Here is a 22,876-nt window from a genome sequence, read left to right on the forward strand (position 1 = left end):
AAAGAAAGAAAGAAAGAAAGAAAGAAAGAAAGAAAGAAAGAAAGAAAAGAAGAGAAAGGAAGAAAGAAAAGAAAATTAAAGAAAAAGAAACCAAATGGGAACCACCTAAACATTCATCAACTCCAGACTAAACCAACTCTGTCATACCCACACTGTGGAACTTAAAATAGCCTTTAACTACCTATGGAGATAAATTGTGAAGGACAAACTTCTTCTTTTTATTTCTATAAGTCTGAAGTGATCAATTTTGTCGTTTACAACAACCATACGTTACTTTTAAAATAAAATGTTTCTAATGAGTCATTAAACACAAATACGAAAGGAGACTGGAAGGAAAAACCAAAAAGCTAACAGATTACTGAAAGTGTAGGTGATTTCTATTCCCATATTTATACTTTTTAAACTTTTCCAAATTGCTATGAACAACCCCATGCTATTTTTACAATAAGGAATAAAATACTCATTTTTAAAAGATTCTTCTGGGACCACAAAAAATATCTTGAACTGGAAAATGATTTAGACTCCATTTATTTAATCCATGTATTAATTCCCTGAGCAAGTATTTCTTAAACATTCTCCCAAATACTGAAGATTATGCAAGGGTACCTCTACTCTTATTAACTCTTAGCTTCATTCCAGAGCTTCTAAAACAAAGCTAAGTATACCATTCTGACTCTGTGGCCTTATAATGTGTGTGGCTTCCCCAGCCCTCCCAGCGTATCCCACTAACACAAGGAACAGACCTATTCAAAGGTTCTGATTTACTCTGCCTTATTTTGAGCTCTTCTAAAGCTACATTTCAAAAAATTTCTACTCCAGTTCTACCATCCAAGCTGCCAAGTTCAATTTTTACCCGACTTTCAAATCTCCTCTTATCAAACTATCTCTATTAAGCATGACATGATTTTTTTTAATTATTAACACACAATTTCCCATAGATGAGGCAAGGCACACGTAAGTAAATCTGCTTCGCTCTATTTCATACAAGCCAACTCGTTGCCAGGAGAAATACCATGAACCTAACATGCACATTCAATCAAGTTATTTACATAATATACCTTTGGGCGTAATAACACCATGAGAAAAACCAGCAAAGAGACAAGAACTTTGTTTTCTCAAAAACTCCCTTAAATGGCTTCAAAGTGTCTCAAAATTACATAGCTCTACCTTACTCATGTGGCTAAATTCCATAAACAGCATTACATTTTATTGAGTAAATTTAACATGTAATCTACAATTTGAACGAAAATACTTCAGCTTTATCATGCAACATAATTTTACCTTAAAATATGACTCAGCATAAATTTCTGAGGGAAAAAAAGAAAAAATAACTCTAAATGACTCTTCAAGATACATACTGTTCTATGAATCAATGAGTGTACAAACTTCTTAGGTAAGTATTAAGAACGTATTTCAATACCAATTTCATGTCACTGAAGTAAAAAATCAAGATATAAATCAAGATATAAATAAAAATAAAAAAATTAAAAAAAATAAGATATAAATTTTCCTAAAAGATCAAGAACATAAAGCAAACACTGTAAAGGTCAAACTAGAATTTCATTTCCCAGGACAAGTCTGGGCAGTTTTCTGAGCAAACAAAATTAAGTTGTTAGGAGTCAGGAAACGTTGCGACCAACGAATAGGAGCTGGGGAGTACCCCAAGCAGCAACAAAACAAAACCACCCCAGCCAGTATGAATATGAGAGGCAAGACCACCAGGCAGAGGATTTATGGAAGGAGAGATGAAGGAAAAGAAGGCGAGAGAGAAGAGAAAGGCAGAAAGAAGGCTTAGAAGGAAGAGTAATGAAGTGTTACATCATTACCCATGCCTCTTGATCACAGTACCTGGCTACTTAATTGAAGGAGTGCAAATCAACTAAGAGGCAGGAGCAAGCTTTGTACTTGGTCTTACATCCAGTGAAGTTTCAACTATAAACTCACACTGCACCCAGTTTGACTTGTTCTAAAATTCTTTGTGAGACTACTATAAAGAGCCATCCATGTGAATTTATGGAAGTTAGTTCTGATCATTTCCAATATCACTAATTTTCAGGGCTGCTTATTAGCACCCCTCATCTTCAAGACAAGTGTATCTATTCCCAAGAAAAGCTGAAGAGTGGGCAAAAATATAAAATTCATACATTATTTGAAAATACAATCTCACCCTTCGTCTCCTAAAATTGATTTTAGGAGAGTACATCTGCTCTGCTCTATTTCATATGAGCCAGGAGAATTACCGTGAACCTAACATGCACATTCAATCAAGCTATTTACATAACATACCTTTGAGTATTAATAATGAATGCCACGATAAAGATCAGCACAGGACAAAAACTGTTTCAGTTTTCTCAAAAACCCCCTTACTTTAATGGCTTCAAAGTGTCTTCATTTTCTATTTCAACCTTCCATTTAAGTGATAAAACATTCATTAATTTAAGTCACAGAACAGTATCAGCAGGTCTAACAAACACTCTTAAAGACTGCTTAGTACTTTATGCCAGGTGTGGAAGTACTTCAGTTCCTTAGAGTTGGGTGACAATTAAACATTATCATTAAAAGAAATAATATCATGATGTTTCTTTCCATTTTTCAGGTCTGGTATTATTCTTATGGGAAGGATTAGAACAAAACCATTAACATTCTGATTAGGAAATTTGAACTCTACAGATGTGCTTAAGAAAACTTAAAATCTGACTAGAAATACTATACAGAATTATCACGCAGGGTATGTTCTTTTCCAAGGAAGTTTTACTTTAAGGTGCTCTTAACCTTTACCATAAATGCTTTCACTCTCAGCTCAACAGTTCTCAACATGTGCTCTGGAGATACACAGTTGGGGGGTAGGGGTGGCCCACGAGATCCTTTCAGGAGGTCAATGACATCAAAATTATTTTTGTAAAAACACTAAGATGTCATTTACCTTTTTCACTCTCCTCTCACAAGCGAAAAGTCGAATTTTTCAGAGGTTACATGACATGTGATATGGCAGTGGACTGAACGAAGAAGAAGAAAAGGAGAATCTAGGTGTTTTTTAGTAAGCCACACATTAAAGAACTGTACAAATTTGTAAAATAAGGACACTTTTCTCAGATATTTTTGATTTGGAAAATATGGTAAGTTGTAATTGTAAAATGTCAGTGATATTTAAAAATGAATTAATACAGCAACATATTTATATTTCTGTTTTGAGTTCTCATAAGGTAAAATATCAATAGTTATTAATCACAACAAAAGGTCTCTGGGATCTTCAGAAAGTTTGAAGAGCAAAAAAGGATCCTGATACCCAAAAGTTTGAGAATTGCTGACCCCGCTGTACAGCAAGCTCTAATGTGAACAAGCAGGTGCACTGAGATCCAGACTTGGTCAACAGTGGTTCCATTACATCCAGCACCCACACTTAGTAATAAAATTCTACCATAACCCCAAATAAAATAAAGCCACCTCACTGTAAAAAGAAAAAATGAAAAACAAAAAACAGTCCTTTCTGTGATAATTCTATTTACACATTGAGATTATTCTAAATTTCAGAGAACATTAAAAAAATAACAACACCTACAAATAAGTATTGTTCATTATATTGAATATTGAATATTACATGAATAAAGAATATTGTATGAATATCAAATAAAATTATATTCATTATGTAATGTTCTATTATTCATTATTTAGTTATTATTCTCTGGGCCTAATTAATTAAGGAAAAAAATAAATTCTCTGTATCATTTTTACCCCCAACCTTCTAGTTTGCAAATGTTTTTCTCACAATGGGATACTTGATATTTAAATCAAAAATTAAAACAAAATATGAAATCATACTGTTTTTAATGGCCTTAAACTTTCAATCTTTTTACTATTACATAGAGAAATTTTAAAAATGATGCTGCATTTTAGAAAATTAAATCCATAACCATTTAGTCCTACTCTATTCAAAGTATTTTTTAAATTTAAGATTCTTATGTGATTAATTTCTCATTAAAAATACTATAATTACCACATCACATACAACTAATCTAGTATCTGCACCATATAAACCAAACTAAAACCACTAACAGTTAACCCTTCCTTCTTATATTGATAACGTACAGCATTCTTTAAATGTACACATTTTCCATCAACTATAAGGGCCTGAACACAAGAACTTTGTACGCTTCTATCGTACTTATGTATTATGTATTAATATACTTATGTATTAAGAGTTCAACATTCCTTAAGTGACAGAAATTCCCATATAGAGAGGCCTCCATAAGGAATGAGGAATATTATGTATACTTACGAGGACTTCTAAAAACAATTCAGCTAAGAGAGAAAAGGGAACTCTCGGAAGCTGCTACATCAACTGTTGGTTATCTAAGCTGAGATTAAGTCTACACTAACCACTGGCTCACCCATACAATATTCTTTATTGTGTTTGTTAATACCAAAATACAATAGGTGACATCCTAATTAGTATATTCACTTCACATTAATAGTTTTTACAGTATTTTCTCTGTTTTCTCAAATAGACGGAAAGAGTAGATACACGGAAAGATACACGGAAAGAGTAGAATTTCTTAAATTTCTTCAACACAGAAAAACTCTAATCAGGCTTCTCTATGAATAAATGAAACTTCAGATATTAACAAATGGATATAGCCAGGTTTAAAAGCTTTGTACTGTTACAATCTTTCTTTTAGTAAATAGTACGATCAAATTTCCATACATTATGGAATCACCAACACACATTCGGCTAGCAAACAGACCGAAACTGCCTTGAAAAGATGTGAAAATGGAGGCGTCTGTAAACCAGTGCAAAACACAGAGGCAACAACTAAATCCTGACTTTTTAACAAGACACAAACCAAGAAGGCAGAGGGGTCAGTACAAGGCAAGGAGAGGAGCTCTTTTAACAGCCCCTGAAAGACAATACTATGGATAGGTAGGATTTCTGAAAAAGCCACTGCTGCTATTATCAAATTATTGTTTAGAAAGAACTACATAGTTCAGAGCACATCAAAAAGCCAAGGCACTGACTTAGAAACAATGATTTAACATATGCATGGTCTCAAACAGGGTGTTTAGTATCACTCCTATAGTTGCAGTTTTCCAACAACAGTAATTTATAACGGAAAAAAGATTATTCTACTTCCTTTGGTAAGCAATAATTTATGACAAAGAAAGGTTGTTTTAATCTCTGCGAGAAAGATTATCAGCTAATAAAGAGATTCTGAGGAATAAATAATTGCCCCCAACAGAGGGGCCTTTGAAAACCATTTGATGTGAAGAATTAACATAAAGAAACAATACTCAGAATCACTGATTCTCAGAGAAAATTACCCCATAAATTTCAAAACATAGTCCCTGCACTCTCATCAAGTATCAACAATTCAAGTAAATAAAAAACCATATTATTCTAATAATTAAACCCTATCTTCTCTAGAAAGTTATTATTTTTAGATGGCTGAACTATACAGTTCAGTTAATTAGATAACTATCTGGCTATCTTCTAGGTTTATCATTTCCATTATTTTAAAAAATACTTATCGTTGTTTTTTTTCTTCTACTTCCAGATTCCTAAAATGAGGAATTAAATTTGCCTAATTAGAGAATAATACACAAATGAAATAAGTTAAAACAAATAAAATTTTTGAAATGGTATGGCTATGCTTCTGTGTCAGAAATGAAATAAATTAAAATTATAATACTATAACAATCTTTATAATACTGATATATCAAACTTTCAAAACCAATCACAGAAGTTTAAAAAAAACACTACAAGAAATTCTGGGAATTCTATATCACAACTTCACATCTAGTAAGAGAAAACAGTCCCTCTCATTTAAGAATTTATCAGTTCAATCATCTACCAAGGAACTACAATTGTCGAGCTTTCTGCTCAGTTTGAAGGATAAAAAGGCAAATATATCATTTTATTTGCCTCAAAGAGTTCAACTGTTAGTGGAGGGGAAAAACATAAGCAAACAATAATGAAATATAGTATGATACATGAAAAGCAAATATATATTCAAACTAATGTCAGGTCAAAGAAGAAGCATTTTTGTAGAGAGTGGAAAACAATGTCAGGAAATGCATTGCAAAAGAGGTGATATTTAGCTAGGGCCTAAAGAAACAAATTTGTTGAGAAAGAAAGACATTCCCAAAGGAGAATATATACAGATGAAAATACAAAGATCTTTTCAAGGAACAGTAAATTGAGAGCAACCAGAAAATGGATTCCCAGAAAGACAAAGAAATGTTATGCTAAATGGTAGGACAGAACTCTGTGTTCATCCTAACCGGCCAAAATCAAAAGATAATCCAAAAGAGCAAAGGGGCCTTTGAGAAGAGAGAAAAATCACTGGAAAAGTGAGGAGAAAAGAAGGGAGGGAGCGAAATTCTAAGTATACAGAATTTCTCATTCCACTAGGGACAAAAATGGATAACTAAATTTTAAGAATGGAGGCAAGAGATAAAGAATTGGAAGTTATGGAGCACCTGGGTGGCTCAGTGGGTTAAAACCTCTGCCTTCGGCTCAGGTCATGATCCCAGGGTCCTGGATGGAGCCTCACATGGGGCTCTTTGCTCGGCAGGGAGCCTGCTTCCCCGCCACCCTCTCTCTCTGCCTGTCTCTCTGCCTACTTATGATCTCTGTCAAATAAATAAATAAAATCTTAAAAAAAAAAAAAAAGAATTGGAAGTTATCCTTATTTAGACACCAATTTCATCTTTTTCTCCCTCCTCCAGTTTCAAAAAATTCAAGATCTTAAGATGAAAGCCACATACGAAAACAGGAGGAGGAAGTTAAAGGGAGCTGATGCCTTACTTTTGAGCAACTCTATCAACCCTACAATGGTCTACCTGAGAACTTCTTGTTTATTTTTCCTCACAAAACATCCCTTCACTTGTGTAACTACTGCTGTCGTGATTCCTGTTACTGACAAAGTCATTCGTGCCCAACGCCGAGGTCAGTGTGGTTTTATCTCTGTTCCTCTTCTCAAGTCACACTCTACTCTCTCCTGGGGGATCTCAGCCATTCCCTTCGTCTTAAAAACCACCTATGTGCTGATGACTCCCAAACCTAGATCTTCTTTGACTCAGTAAATGCTGACTGGATATGACAAAACAAGACTATTCAATATATCACATCTTCACCATCACAGAAAGTGATCATGGTATCAAACACAATATTATAATCCTATGGAAAGCTAAGTAGTAAGAGAGAGGCAATCCCTCATCTATGCACTAAAGCTGTACAGTCCCACTGTCCTAAAGCTGTACAGTCCCACTGTCTGTAAAGAACAGATTCAATGAACAAATGAGAGAGAAAACAGGGATATTCTCTGGGCAGTTAGAGAAAGAGAATAAGAGACCTAAGGATTTACTGGAGGTTCAAAACCCACACAGGCAGAACTAGAGAAATTATGTATGTTTTCAGAGACAGCTCAATAAATAATTCTAAATCTTTTCAAATCTGTTTTTAAAATTTTTTTTTTAATTTATTTACTTGATAGAGCACAAGTTGGCAGAGCGGCAGGCAGAGGGAGAGGGAGAAGCAGACTCCCGCTGAGCAAGAAGCCCAAGGAGGGACTTGATCCCAGAACTCTGGGATCATGACCTGAGCCAAAGTCAGACGCTTAATGACTGAGCCACCCAGGCACCCCAAAATAAATCCATCTCTTAATTTTTGTTTTTACTGTGGTCAGGTATACATGATAGAAAATGTGTTATTTTAATCATCTGTCAGCGTGCAGATCAGTGGCACGAGGCAAATATTCACACTGCTGTGCACCCGTCACCACAATTCAGCTCCAGAACGCTTTCATCACTTCATACTGAAACTCCATACCCATGAAATAATATTTTCCCATTTCCCTATCTCCTCAGGCCCTGGCAACCACCATTCTGCTGCCTGTCTCTGTGAATCTGACTATTCTCGGTACCTCAAATAAGTGGAATCACATAGTATTTGTCCTACTGTGACAGGCTTATTTTAGTTAGCAAAATGTCCCTAAGGCTAACCTATATTGTACCATGAGTCCAAACTTCCCTTCTTTTTTAAGACTGAGTAATATTTCAGGGTGCCTGGGTGGCTCAGTCAGTTAAGCGTCTGGAGTCCCAGGATCAAGCCCTACATCTGGCTCCCCGTTCAGCAGGGAGTTTGCTTCTCCCTCTGACCCTCCCCTTTCTCGTGCTCTCTAAATAAATAAATAAATAAAATCTTAAGGAAAAAAACTGAATATTTCATTGTATGTATAGATCACATTGTTTATCCGTTCAACCCCTGATGGACACTTAGGTTGTTTCCACCTTTTACTGCAAATCATGCTGCTCTGAACATAGCTGTATAGATATCTGTTAGCAGACAATCTTTGGTACAGATAATAAGTGGGACTGCTGCATCAAATGGTAATTATAGGTTTAATTTTTTTTTTTTTTTTGGAGGAACTGTTTTCCACAACATCTGCAGCTGTACCATTTTACCGTCCCTTCAGCAATGCACAAAGATTTTTATTTTTCCACATTCATACCAACACTTGTTGACTGGTTGCTGCTGTTTTTCATTTGTCTGAAAACAGCCATTCTATGGGTATGAAGTGGTGTATCTCTGTAGTTTTGATTTACATTTCCCTAACGATTACTAATACTGAGCATCCTTTCAGGTGCTTATTGGCCATCTGCATATATTTGGAGAAATGTCTACTCAAGCCCTTTGCCCACTTTTGAAGTAGACTGCCTGTTTTCTCATGGTTGAGTTTTAGGGGTTTGTTAAATAGTGTAGATATTGATTAATTATACCTATTTTTAAAGGGAACACTAAAAAGCAAACTGCTACTTAAATAAAACTTAAAGTACATTAAGAGAGTTAAAGCTAAATTACTTTGAATGGCTAATTTATGACTAAGAGTACTCTGAAAATATAATCCTTTCAAGTATCAATTCCAAAATCCAACTTTTTTTTTTTTTTTTTAAGCAGGCTCCATTCTGACTGTGGGGCTTGAACTCAGGACCCTGAGATCAAGAATCACATGCTCTACTGACTGAGCCAGCCAGCATCCCCAAAATCAAACTATTTTAAAAATCATCAGTCCCTCCCCAAACAACTAATGTCTTGTTTTTCTACAAAGATCACATGGGCACTCACAAATGTTTTCAAAATTCATGATTGATTTTAAAAACTATGTAGTAACCTAAATTGACATGATTCACATAAAATACTCAAAACTATTCACACTTGTAAGCTTCATGCAATACCATTCATATTTCGATCTGCATAAATGCTATGCCACGGAGCACAGGGGAGCACCTGATATATATGGAGTGTCTTCTACATAGTGGGCCTGTCACTTGCAGCCCTATGGCATTCAAGGATAAAGATGTAGGCTTCATTTCTATTATTACTTTGACATAATCTTTAAAGTTAAAAAAGGCAAAGAATACAATAATAAAATTAAGTGTACCTTTGGTGTTTAATTCAATGACTCCCTAAATTCTAAACTGACTTAATCATTCTTCTCTAATTAAAGTGTTCAACCCGATTTTTTTAAATGATAGCTTTACTATGTAAGTAATGATCGATCTGTTGTCTTTAAATCTCCCCAGCATCCAATCTTCCTTCTGATTAACACCCAAGTTTCCCAATAGGCAACCCCCTTACCCCATTCTCAGTCCCGGAGTTTCAGGTAGCTACTGAGATGAGCAAAAGATCTAAGTTTGGGCAATCAAATTCATAGCAATTAAAACAAGGAAAGTCATGGGACATAAAATAATACAGTAAGATTTGGTCCTAGAACTTTCGTAAGAATTTTCAGGAAAGACATGACATTATAGGGATGCCTGGGTGGCTCACTCATTTAAGCACTGCCTTTGGCTCAGGTCATGATTCTGAAGTCCTGAGATGGAGCCCCACACCAGGTTCCCTGCTCAGCAGGAAGCCTGCTTCTCTCTCTCCCTCTGCCACTCGCCCTGCTTGTGCTCACTCTCTCCCTCTCTCTTTCTCTCTCTGTCAAATAAATAAAATATTTGAAAAGAAAAGAGAAGAAATGACATTATAATTGCTAAGTTCAGCTACTGGTAACCACCTCTGCCATCTCATAAAAAGGGCCAACCAGAAAATGAAGCTTACACACACACACACACACACACACACACACACACACACAGGCAGAGGCAGAGCACAAAAACAAATTCAAGAATGTCCCTCATGGCAGTATTTGAAATCCTGGATACAATAATGTCTTATAAATAGGTCCCTTCTCTGAATTTCCAGGAGATGAGCCAATAAACTCCCCCCCCCCCCCCGCTTAGTTTCTTAGGGCTTTCTATCACTTGCTACTTCTAACTAACATGTATGGTTTCACATATAATTGGTTTTATCCCCCCTATCCTTTAAATCTCCGTTGTCAATGATAATTTTGGTAACTCCTGGAGGGCTCTCTGTATCAGACTTAGATGTGCATTATAAGAAGCCTACAGTGATAAAAAAACATTAATACAAAATGTCAATTTATTGTCCCCACAGTGACTACTCATTTGGAAAATATGCTGTTAGGAAAAAAAGAATGTGCAAATTAATAATGCGTTAAGTGCTCAATTCTATGAATTAGAATGTAAACATGTGCTTACAAAAAGACACATGAAAAAACTTCATTTTATTAAACCTGGGGAAACAAAATATCCCTGCCTGATAAGAAACTATACATAAAAAATCATTATAGTTAGCAGAACAGAAGTAAACAAAAAGCATAGCTGTGAGAGGCTTCCACATAAAGGCAATGCAACATACTATAAGAAATTTTCTCATTAGTTTTTTTTTCCCCTAATGGCCAAAAATATCCATTCTCACTAATTTTAGAGTTTACATAAAAATACACCTGTACTTTAAAAAAAAAAAAAAAAAAAAAACTTGTATTAACTTCCTACAGCCAGTGAAATTACTGCACACTTGTAGCTTAAAACAGCAATTTATTTTGTCACAGATCTGGAGGCCAGAAATCTGAAATCAGTCTCATTAGATTAAATCAAGGTGTTGGCAGGGGCAGGTTTCCTCTGAAGGTTCAAAGGGAGAATCCTAGAAGTCTCTGCCAGGTTTTTGTGACTGCCAGCATTCCCTGCTTATGCTCTATCACTCTAATCTCTGAGTTTGTAGCCATTTTGCCTTCTCCTTTCTGTGTATATAAAATATCCCTCTGCCCCTCTTCTACAAGGACATTTGTGGCTGTGTTTAGGGGATACCCAGATAATCCAGAATAATCTACCCATCACAAGATCTTTAACTTCATCACACCTGCAAAGGTAAATTTACAAGTTCCAAGAATTATGATATAGATATCTTTTACGGGGCCATTTTTCAGCCTACCACTATGTCATAAGTCATTTCAACAACTATTAATATCACCAAAAAGGCTAAGGCTATAGAAGTCATATGCATCTTGTATTCTCAAACTAAATTTTTTTCACAATGTTCTCTATTTATGTTAGCAGCAATGCAGTAAGCTCCAAAAACTGTCATAACTAAAATAAAAGGAGGGAAGCCTGAGTGGTTCCATTGGTTAAGCAACTGCCTTCAGCTCAGGTCATGATTCCAGGGTCCTGGAATCAAGTCCCCCATCAGGCTCCCTGCTCAGCAGAGAGCCTACTTTTCCCTCTGCCTGCCTCTCAATCTCTCTCTCTCTCTGACATATAAATAAATAAAATCTTGAAAAAAATAAAATGAAAACATTAAGAATCTAGTGAAAAAATGTCTTATAAGCATAGCCTTAAGAAATGATTCATTTTAACCAAATTTAAAATACTATTCTTTGAAACCAAAGAGTTATGATAACAATTCATTTTATTACAAATGTAAAAAATAATATACAACTTTACCTCCAGATCCTAACTGTTTGTAGAATCTGTATTCCAAATGTAGCTGTGGTGCTCTGGATTTCATGGGCTCCTAATTAAAAAATAAACAAAAATAACAAAAAAATATTTAAATTATTAAAACATCACTAGGCCCCAATCCCAAATGTTATAAATCTTGGTGTCAACTCTTGCATAATTTAATATTCTAGTAGGGATCTTTCTCTAAGGTTATATCCAAATAAAAATCAACTTTACATTTAAGTAAAAACAACTGATACCATAAATGTACATAATGTCAACTGGCTAATAGAAGAAGCAGAAGCAATAAGGAAGTCTATATGTCTGACTCTTTGACCCTGAAGAAAATTATACTCCAAACATTCATGACTAGGGAAAATGGTGGCCCTTACTCTTTTTCTCCCATTCCCAAGAAGTGACCTCTGAACTGTGTATTTCTCATGTAAATGTTCTAGGTTAAAGGGAAGTCACAAACAAGTGAAAAAGAACAAAGAAGAAAATTTTGACGGAAGATTTTTTTTTTTTTTTAATTTTAACTAGGGTATAGCTTACAATAAAACATAGAGTTCATTAAGTATTACACCCATGAGTTTAGGTAACTACATACTCCGACAACCACCACCTCAAAAAACCTTTAGAACATTTCCATCATCCTTCCCTCAGAGGTGGTTACTTGTTGACTTTTATCACCTTTGGATGAGTTTCACCTTTTGTTGGATTTCATATAAATGACATTACACAGTCTATGTTCTATATGTGTGTGGCTGGCTTTTTTCACTCAACATAATGTTTTTAAGAGTTACACACACAGAGAGAGAAACAACATAAACAAAAGCAAAAGACACTCTAGATATAAGTAATAAACAATAAATGTGTGAAAATATCTGCAGAAAGCAGGAAACTATTTAACAAAGTAACAGGCCATCTGTATAAGATCCAGTAGGAAATTATAACAATGTAACAATATTTAAACAAAACCAACAGAACTTCAAATTTTTTTTTAAGACTTTGATAAGTGAACTTGCAAACTCAGTCTGCCAACAAGTTAACACAACAGAAGAGAGAATTTGGAAACTGGAAGATATATGGGAGAATGTCCATAGAACTAGAAAATGATGTAGAATGCCTCTAAAGAAATTATATGGAATGAATGCATTATGAAAGAAGAAAAATGGAAAACATAGGGGAAAAAAAAGATCGATACCTAAACAATACACAGAGAAAGTCTAATAGACATTTGATAAGAGTCCCAGGACGACAGGAGGAAAAGAAGTGAGCAGAAGCAACAACTGAAGAAGTAATTGCTATGAATCTTCGAGAACCGATTAAAGACAACAAACCACAGACTCAGGAGGAATATGGATCCCAAACAAAAGAACTAAAAACAAATCTATACTAAGACCTATCATAATGAAAACTCTAACCCATGACAAAGACTACAGATAAGAAATGAGTAAAATCCCAGGGGAACAATTACAGTCATAAACTATTATTGTGAGAGAAAACAATGAGCTTAGCTCTCAAGAGGCAGGACAGAATAGTTAAAAGAACAGACACTAAAACTACACTGTTCTGAGTTTGAATCCTAAATTTGCTATGTATTAGCTGAGTGGTTTTGGCAAATTACTTAACCTTTTTGTACTTCTCAGTTTCCTCCTCTACTAAAGAGGGATAAAACTTTATCCTCATCATTATATACACATTCATATAATTATTTATATTTTATATATATATATATATAATACACACACACATTTACATACATGACTTAAAACAGTGCCTTCCATATAGGGAGTGCTATAATACCTATAAATTCTTCACTTAACTCTACAGAAGTATGTAACCATAAAATGTAATGAAAGATGCAATCACCAGTGAAATTAAATACGCAAGTCACTCACTCACTAAAACTCCCTAGATAAAAACAGAAACTCCCATCTAATTTAGGTGAGTCAGTTCAGCTTGATTCCAGTACTTTACTAGCAGTAAAATTTTATTACACCACCATATAACAAAAGTCTAATAGGCTGACATTTTCATTATTCATGAACACCAGGTTAATAGATGAATGCAAACAACAACAGATGAGGGTACCAGTTGAGGTCAGATTAACAAATTACCCAGAAACAAACTACCAATCTGAACTAGGATAACATTAAGTAAACGTGAAAACCTTTCTAAGAGATAGAACTGAAAGTAGTCACTGAGATCTGCTCTCTGAACACCACTGTTATCAAAATGCCCCTGTTTGTAACCAAAATATAGAAATCAGATGGCACTGAAGGTAGACAGACATAACATTTTCAAGTGATTGCTTTTAAGGCAGGTCCTGAACAAAATTACATTCTATGTTAAGAACAGATACAATATATATAAATAAGAAAATATATAAGGAAATATTATGCATATTTTGTATATAAAAATATTTAATAAACTAAGTACCAAACTATGGTCCAGTAGTGAAATGCCTTCTGTCCTACCAAGCTATTTTTCTGTCCTACCAAGCTATTTTTTGGGTGAATTCAAGGCAAAGGTGCCTCTGTACCATACTTAAACCTCAAAGTATTAGACACAGATCCAAAAAAATTGCCAGTTTCACAAGGAAACCACAATTATTATACGTAGCACTGATCATTGTGCTTTATAAAAAGGGGCAATCAGAGCAGAGGGAGATTGTTCAAAAAATAAAAGGAAAATAATAACTAAGGGGATAGTGATACACAATAAAGATAAAACTAAAAAGAGTTGTACACACATGTGTATATGTAAGACTGAGAGATGACATACTAAACGTTTACTAAGGCATCAGTGGAGCAAGCAGGGTAAACAAGTCCTGAATCTGAGAATAACAAGACCTAAGAGTTACCAATTAATGCCTGAAACAGACAAGGGCAGGTGAGCCTAGAAGAGTGGCTCCTGCTTTGACACCGTGGTTGATGTGCCACAGTGTTATCAGTTCACCATCACAGCTCCTGGGAGCTGCTCACCGCAGGCTCCTAGAGCAGTAACACCGAGTATGGGTGTCGCCACATTCCTGTCCTTGCATGCCACCCCCACTCCCAACACCACACAATGTCTAGATGCTAGGCTGCTGGCCTAGAACATGGAAAAAGGAAGAATTCCAAAGACATGAAAGTCAGCAATGCCCTTTCAGACACTGTCCAATGCCTGCAACCTCAGCCTCCCTCTGTGATTCATACAAACTATTGTCTCTTGTTCTGATTTCATGATCAGAAGAGAATCTTGTCACTTTAACTTGCTTTCTATGCAGATCGGCCTACAGAAAGCAAACATGTTTACAATGATTTGGGGATTCTGGGCGTGTTAATAATAGTAAAATAACTCATTTTAAATTAGAAGTTAATTCTTCCAAATATTTATATCTCTGAGAGCTTGACTGATGGAGTGAACTGATGGTTAATGTAAATCCACTTTTAGTTGCCAGTGACAAGCTTAACAGATGACCTAACCAGATTTGCTACCATAAAGCCAAAGAGAGACCTTAACACTAAGGTGAACTCATCAAGGCCAAAGCCAGTATCAAAGCACATGTCAGCCAGCCAGTCTCTCCTGGTGGAATCAGAACCCTATTGTGCATCTTTACTTCCCAGTGAAAATAAACAGCTTTGTTACAGCCAAACTTCGTCTATAATCACAGAGACACTTAAAATTAAGTAGTACAAGTTTTCTATCTCATCTCCAAAGTTTTTCTATTTCTCTGCTGTCTCTTCTTCTGATAGTCTCTGCTTATATATTAATCTCACATTACCCTAATAACAGTGGTTCTTTTGGCAGAAGCAAGATTGACAATGGCAAGAGGACTGGAAAACCTAAGCCGTGCTTAACCTCAGGGAAATCTGGCTGGCAAGCCAGAGAGAAAAGCTGTGCCTGAATTAAGTTGGGTCTCATTAAAATTCCCAGATCCCAATTCCTCCAGAGAAGAGCTACCTCACAGCTGTCATAGTTGGCACAGTCAGAACTATAGAAAGGTCCCATGGGACACTGCTTTCCCTGCTATCCTCCACTCACATCAATAATTTCTGAATCCCTGAAGGTCAAACAAGAGCCAGTATTACCATACAGAAAAGATCGGTAGAAAGAGAGATTTTGGAAGCTACCCGGAAATATATTTTCAAAGAATGTAATCCTGAATTCTAAGGACACTTCTGTCCAAATGCTTGACTCATTAAGGGAAATTTTGTTTTCTAGTTTTTCAATAGTTAAAAATGCCAATGTGCCAGGTTCTTTAAATGAAAAACTATGCCAAAACTCGAAAATGAAATTCTAAATTGCTATCAAAATAAAGGGACTGTGTTCTTGTGGCATAGAAACACAGACATCTATACATTATCACATACTTGAGGGGTGTGCTTATGCCTGCAGCTTAATGACAGAAAATTCAGTTATGCGTATCACTTTCCCAGGAAACATTCAAATTACAAATGATATGAAAACAGAAAAGTAAGTAAAATATAAACTAGGCATCAAAGACAAAACAGGAAAATTAGAAACATGAACTTACCAGTTTAATTGCCACATATTCATTTGTATATAAATTTTTCCCTTGAAAAAGAAAGAAAAAATGTCAGATTCTATCAATAATTAATTCTTAGAGATATATTATGTAAAACTCTACTCTGGGTGAAAAAAAAAGCACATAATCTATTTACATAAAGCAAAGGGGGCACCAGGGTAGCTTAGCTGGGTAAGCATCCAACTCTTGAGGGTCCTGTGATCCTGGGCTCCTTGCTCAGCGGGCCATCTCCTTGAGAGTCTCCCTATCCCTCACCCTCCTGTGCATGTACAACCATGCTCCCTCTCTCTTTCTCTCTCAAAAATATCTTTAAATAAAGTTAAGGTCTTCACATCCAACTATGTAGGAAAAACCTCAATGACAAGGAAATCTTACATTTATCGATTCAATGACGTATTTAGCATTTCACCTGGATTCAGAGTAGAAGGAGATACTATTAAATACATTAGCCCACTTACAAAAATGGAAAGATTATTATTTTGCTAGAACACTGCACACAACTCAGAAAGTAAATCAACAGTCAAACACATGCTAAAATAAATGTCAAAACCAGAACATCTATATAAAAAGAGGAATACAGAATTCATTTTCCAGTCACCGGCTCATTTTAAATCCTTCATTATTATGAAATGTGTTCTCATTAGAGCTCATATGTAATCCAGTAAATACATTAACACAGAAAAAATCTGGAATATATTAAAAATGAAACAAAGAAAGAAACATATTATTCAATAATTGCCTTTGACAAACTAATTAACTACTTCGAGGGGAACAAGGGTTTTTAACATCTTAGCTCATGACCACATTAAATTCTGAATATTTTAAAACGTAGATATAGACTATAAGAAAAAAATATCACCCAATATATAGGAATCTTTCTGAGCATTTTAAAAAGGTAGAAAAAGTTAAGATTTTATACGGACTGGAAAGTATAAAACATGTTAACCTCTGTATGTTGAAAAAAATTTACCATATACAAAGAACAGGCAAGTAACAAACCAAAATAAAGATTTAATATCTTTGATAAATTAATGTTCCTTCACAAGTACAGTAAAAAGAATAAAAAACAGAAGGTGATTTCTGAATTTCCAGCACTGTTTCCATAAGCGTGTCTTATTTCTATAATAAGAAATGCAGAAAAATGATAGCTTTTATTTTTTTTAAAATTGTGATAGTAACTGGCCCTGCTCACATCGCTGCTGAATAGAGAACAGGCAATGTTCACACATGGGATTTTCTACCATAATACCCCTAACTTCCTTTTCAACAGTAACTAATGAGTGGCAGTAAAAACTAGGCACAATTTCAGTGTCAGATACCCACAGCAGTGTTTGTTCATACAAATACGATAACATACTTCTGAATTTTGTCCTTATTTTAATAAAAATGAATGACAAAAAAAGATTTTTTTTTTTTTTTTAAAAAAGCATTTGTACCCATGCTGAATAAATAGCATAAGGCTCCAAAGCCATGAGACCTGGAACAGGGATGGACTCAGTAAGAGTGTACATTCATTCAAGTTATTGGCTGATCCCATTTAAAAAAAAAAAAAAACATACCAAAAAAAAGTAACACACTTTCAGTCGCTTGGTTCAACATTTAGAAGTGCCTTCGTCTATACCTTCCAGAATACAGTATGTATGAAATTGCAGGCTTCCTCGAATAAGCACAGAGTAAATCATTTAATGATACAGTGAGGAATTCGTCTTGAGGAACTGATGTCTCACAAAGGAATAATTCTATTTTGAGTTCAAAGAGAGAACTTGTATATCCTCAAGACATTATCATCTTTTCACAACTACGCATGTGATGCTTAGTCACAGGTACCCAAGGGAAAATATCCACGGGACAAGAAGTGAGGTTAAATACAAAGAACACAGAACCAAAATATACCAAATTCTTCCACAAGTACTGTTTTTTTTACTGGCATTTATAAGACCAAATGTCTACTTTTAGGTCAGAGCAGAAAGCACTAAATCCTTAAAGCATCATCTTTTTTTTGAACACTAAAGATTTTGTTGAACTCTGAGGATTATATTTTTAAACATGACCAATGATGAAACAATACTACCAATGCATCTGTGCTACCTAATAGGCAGAGCCTCACAGTTGGCTTTTAATCAATGTTTTATGCATGAACAAACAATGACACGCTAAGTATGTCTCTGTGTGTATAGTATGAGAGAGAGGGAGGGAGTAGTATGTGTAGAGGGAATCCAGTTAAGACAAGGCTCCAAGCAGACTGGTTCCGATTAACTGATGTTTTAATCCCATTTCAAAGGACATTCCCGGTAGAGCTCTGTGCTATACTTAACTTGAAAAGATGGATTTACCAATTGGGTGGTACTTGGATACTTGGGTACATAGAAACCTATGTTCTACAGAAACTATGTATATGTTTATAGCAGGAATTACTAGTTGCCCACCAATATCCAAGCGCTCCATTCTCTAACAACAGAATGACTCAATTTTAAAGCGGCTGTCCAGCCAAAGACATTTCCAGCCTCTCTTCCAGCTTGGTGTGGCCATGTGATTAAGTTCCAGATATGAGCGGACAGAAGGTTTGTCACTCCTCACTTCCAGAATGAATGTGTGTTCTCCTGGCCCATTTTCTTCTTCTTGCTGGCTGGCTGGCTGGCTGGCTGGCTGGGAGAGAGCAACCAAAGGGGCAATCACCTTACATACAGAGACTGAAGCCATATACTGAGGATACAGAGGTGCCCTGACAGCCTGAGGGCTCTTCCTCTGCTTTGTGTTACAAAAAAACAACAAAAACCTATTTTGCTTACTACCACTATATTCCAGGATCTCTTTGTTAGAGCATCACAATCTGTTCCTTATTATGACATTTTTCAGTTAAGTTCCATAATATGCTTCAGTTAGTAGCAGTAGAAAACAATAAACATAAAAATGATGAATGCACTCAAATCTGCATTATTTATTTGAAATATTATCATAAGGCCTGCAGAATTTTCAATAAAACAATTCTTAAATAAAAACAATCAAACAAGAAGAATTATCAAGTATATAGAAGAAAAGAAATAACAGTAAGAGAAGTTATTGAAACTCCTGTGGCATACTTCATTATGTCAAAAGTTCCAATAACTTATTTCAGAAATAGTATCCCATAAAGCTATATGTAACAACCTTGTTCTGTGTTCTTTTATGCAGGCAGGGGTAGCCAAGAGAGCCAACAGAAGAGGCTCAGGAAAACAAAGTTTATTATCCTCACAGACAAGAAGTCACAGGAGAAGTATCACGTTTTGGTCAAGTGGTAGGAGACAGAAACAAAGGAAAGGGAGCTTAGGCCAAAGGCTTTATTGGAGTTTCTGCAGAAAACCAAGGCAAGGCAGGATCAACAGTTCAGGATTAACTAGTTTGGATAATTCTGGTGGCAAATAATTTAGGGTCTTTGGGCTATAAAGGTGCTCTCTCATCTTATACCTAGCCATGGGATGATTAATGAAGACTGCCTCCTAGAACATACAGGCCACACAAAGGAGGTACAGCTCTGGACCAGTTATTCTGCAGATCAAAGGCATGCTCCCAGCTTGAGTCCTTTGCTATCACTAAGAATTGGCTAGCCCCAGCAGGAGTAGTCTCTCCCCAGGCAGAAAGATTTTTTTAAGGTGTCAAAACATAATAGAAGAAAAACGAAAAAAATACATACAATAGAACACTGTATTCTACCTAGCTATGTTTGTTCTCATTCAGTGCCTATCAATATTTCCAGGGGTTTCAGTTGGCTATCTAAGCTAGACACAGATCTACAGATAGGAAGAAGGCAAATCTTACCATCAATACATATAAAAATAAAATAAAACCAAAAAATATTAATTCATCATTTTACAATAAATAAATAAAAATGTACAATCAGGGATGCCTGGCTGGCTCAGTCAGTTAAGCATCTGCCCTTGGCTCAGGTCACGAGCCCAGGGTCCTAGGATTGAGACCCACATGGGGCCCCTTCCTCAAGGAGGGAGTCTGCTTCTCCCTCTGCCTGCAGCTCAGGACTTGTGCTACTTGTGCTCACTCTCTCTGACAAATAAATAAAATCTTTAATATCAATGTACTATCAATTACTTAAGTGTAATTTAGATTTACAATGTTTACCTATTCTTTTTAAAATCTCAAAGCATTGTGCTCGCTTCGGCAGCACATATACTAAAATCTCAAAGCATAAAAAAAAAAAATAAAATAAAATCTCAAAGCATCTGGACAGCTTTATGCCAAACTTTTTTTTTTCTTAATAATTACCCATAAGAGAGCAGTTTCGATGGTGCACAATACCTTGGGCATTTGAAATTGGCAGGGGAAAGGTATTTGGGGTTGTATGTGGAGGTACACCTTTTATTTAGTGCCCAAGAAGGACATTCTAAACAACATGAAGTATTTGAACAGCCCTCTACAAAAAAACAGAACTGTCCAGCCCAAAATGTCAAAAGCATCTTTGTTAAAAGTTACTTACCTATAACACGAATACCTTATATTCTTTCTCACCCAATACTAATACAAACATTTCAGGGTCAGGAATCAAATTTTCAAGATGTGTCTATTACTATTGTTTTAAAGCAAGCACTTTTGGAATCCAAACCAGCTTTTAACATTAGCATGTTTACCCAGGTATATAAAGAATGTGGCTCTGAACAACTTCTTTTTAATACAGAGAAATTATATGGGGCCCTTAAAAAAGGAGTAAAATGCTGCCTTCTTTAGTATCCTATCAATAAAAATGAATAAAATTATTAAATCAGCTATATAAGTATAATTGTTATATTACAAACAGCATAAAACAAAATTACAGTGTACAGATCATACATTTAAATAAATATATACAAATATACAATAAATAACCATAGATTAGATACAGATACAGAGCCAGGTGGATGACAAATGGATGGATGGACAGGTGGATGGACAGCTGGACTAACAAATCATTTTAATCCTATTCCTGATTATTCAGCAGTATTTTGCTGTTTTTTCACTATATGTAACATATACAGGTTCAGTATATGGTACACATAGTTTCTCATATTGCCCCAGTGAAAAGGGTCAGCTAGCTTCATTGTGTGTGTATACAAACACACACACGCACACACACGCACAGAGGTATACATACACATAAATGTATTTATAAACATATATATGTAGTCATTTTGAAATTAATTACATAAAACCACTCTTAAATAAAAATGGCCAATATACTATAGTCCTACAGTCCTATCTATCCACAAAGAGATAAGAATACAAATACGTATATATGAAATATACCTGTAGAGCTAATTTATACATATAAATTTAAATAAAAATACATAGAACATGTCATCAATATAATTTCAAAACAGAACAAATATCTTGATACCATCTTTTAAGGAAGCAGAACAATCATTGTGTTCCTAAAATATGCAGGTACAATGCTGGTCCTTTACATTATCATCTAAATTTCATCTCCACAATAAACTACGAAGTAGAAGTAATTCCATTTTAAAGTTGAGGAATCTGAGGCCCCAAGTAGTTCCCTGACTTATATTTTCCATGACAGAGGGGACAATTTTTTATTTTTCCAGTATTATCAGTGCCAAATCATGCCTCCTACATGACAGACAAGAAGTACGTTTGGAAGGATGAAGGGTGCTAAAAGTTACACAGGTAAATAACCTCGTTTTTCTAATCTAAAATCAGAAACAGTTTAAGAATTTCAAGACATCTAACTTGGAGCGCCTGCGTGGCTCAGTGGGTTAAAGCCTCTGCCTTCAGCTCGGGTCATGATCTCAGGGTCCTGGGACAGAGCCCCGCATCAGGCTCTCTGCTTGGCAGGGAGCCTGCTTCCCTTCCTCCCTCTCTGCTTGCCTCTCTGCCTACTTGTGATCTGTCAAATAAATAAATACAATCTTTAAAAAAAAAAAAATCTTACTCAATATCCTTGAGTGTAAATGAAGTGTAATCAAAATGAAGTGTAAAATCATTCAGCCTTTCAAACATATGAGTCCCTACTCAAATGCAAGAGTCTGCCAGGCACATCAATCACAGCTCTTTACAAAGTGTATCACTGCCTTTTATTGGCTTGCTTCATGAAAAGACTTAATGCACATTAACAACACAAAATAGTATTAAAATGAAGGACTAACTACAAATTAGGGTGTTTTACAAGATGAAAAGAAGTAATTGAGTAGATAAACATACAATTTGATTTATTTCTAATAAGTGGGGTTGTATCTAAGGAAAATTGTAAAGCTAAGCTTTACCTTTTTACATGGCAAGTTTTCACTCTTGGTGGGCCAGTGATCAAAGAGCCCTCGAGCAACCTCAGTACTGACAGCCATATAACCATGCTGCCCTGTTCTTATTTCTCTTCATTCAGGATAGCCATATTTCTACTTTACTAGAAGTTAAAAGCCTAGATTTTGGTCCCGAGTCTGTCATTAAAATGCTGTGTGACATCTGGCAGGCAACCTTCCCTCATGGAATTTCAACTGCCTTAAATGTAGAGTTAGGAAGTTT

The 22,876-nt window shown here is 35.4% G+C and overlaps 1 protein-coding gene across 5 annotated transcripts in view; it reads right to left on the reverse strand.

Annotated features, from left to right (window-relative positions):
• LOC111148387 (casein kinase 1 gamma 3) overlaps nt 1-22,876 on the reverse strand; it is a 110,354-nt gene that overhangs the window by 49,255 nt on the left and 38,223 nt on the right. For all 5 annotated transcript variants that reach the window (XM_022504901.1, XM_022504898.1, XM_022504896.1 and 2 more), the window contains exons 3-4: nt 16,364-16,404; nt 11,845-11,914 (exon numbers count right to left, since the gene is read on the reverse strand). In XM_022504901.1, coding sequence (XP_022360609.1) covers nt 11,845-11,914; nt 16,364-16,404 — 111 coding nt within the window. The remainder of the gene's footprint in view (nt 1-11,844; nt 11,915-16,363; nt 16,405-22,876) is intronic.

Source organism: Enhydra lutris, unplaced genomic scaffold (assembly GCF_002288905.1).
Source record: "Enhydra lutris kenyoni isolate GAN:26980312 unplaced genomic scaffold, ASM228890v2 scaffoldscaffold19, whole genome shotgun sequence".
Lineage (NCBI taxonomy): Eukaryota > Metazoa > Chordata > Mammalia > Carnivora > Mustelidae > Enhydra > Enhydra lutris.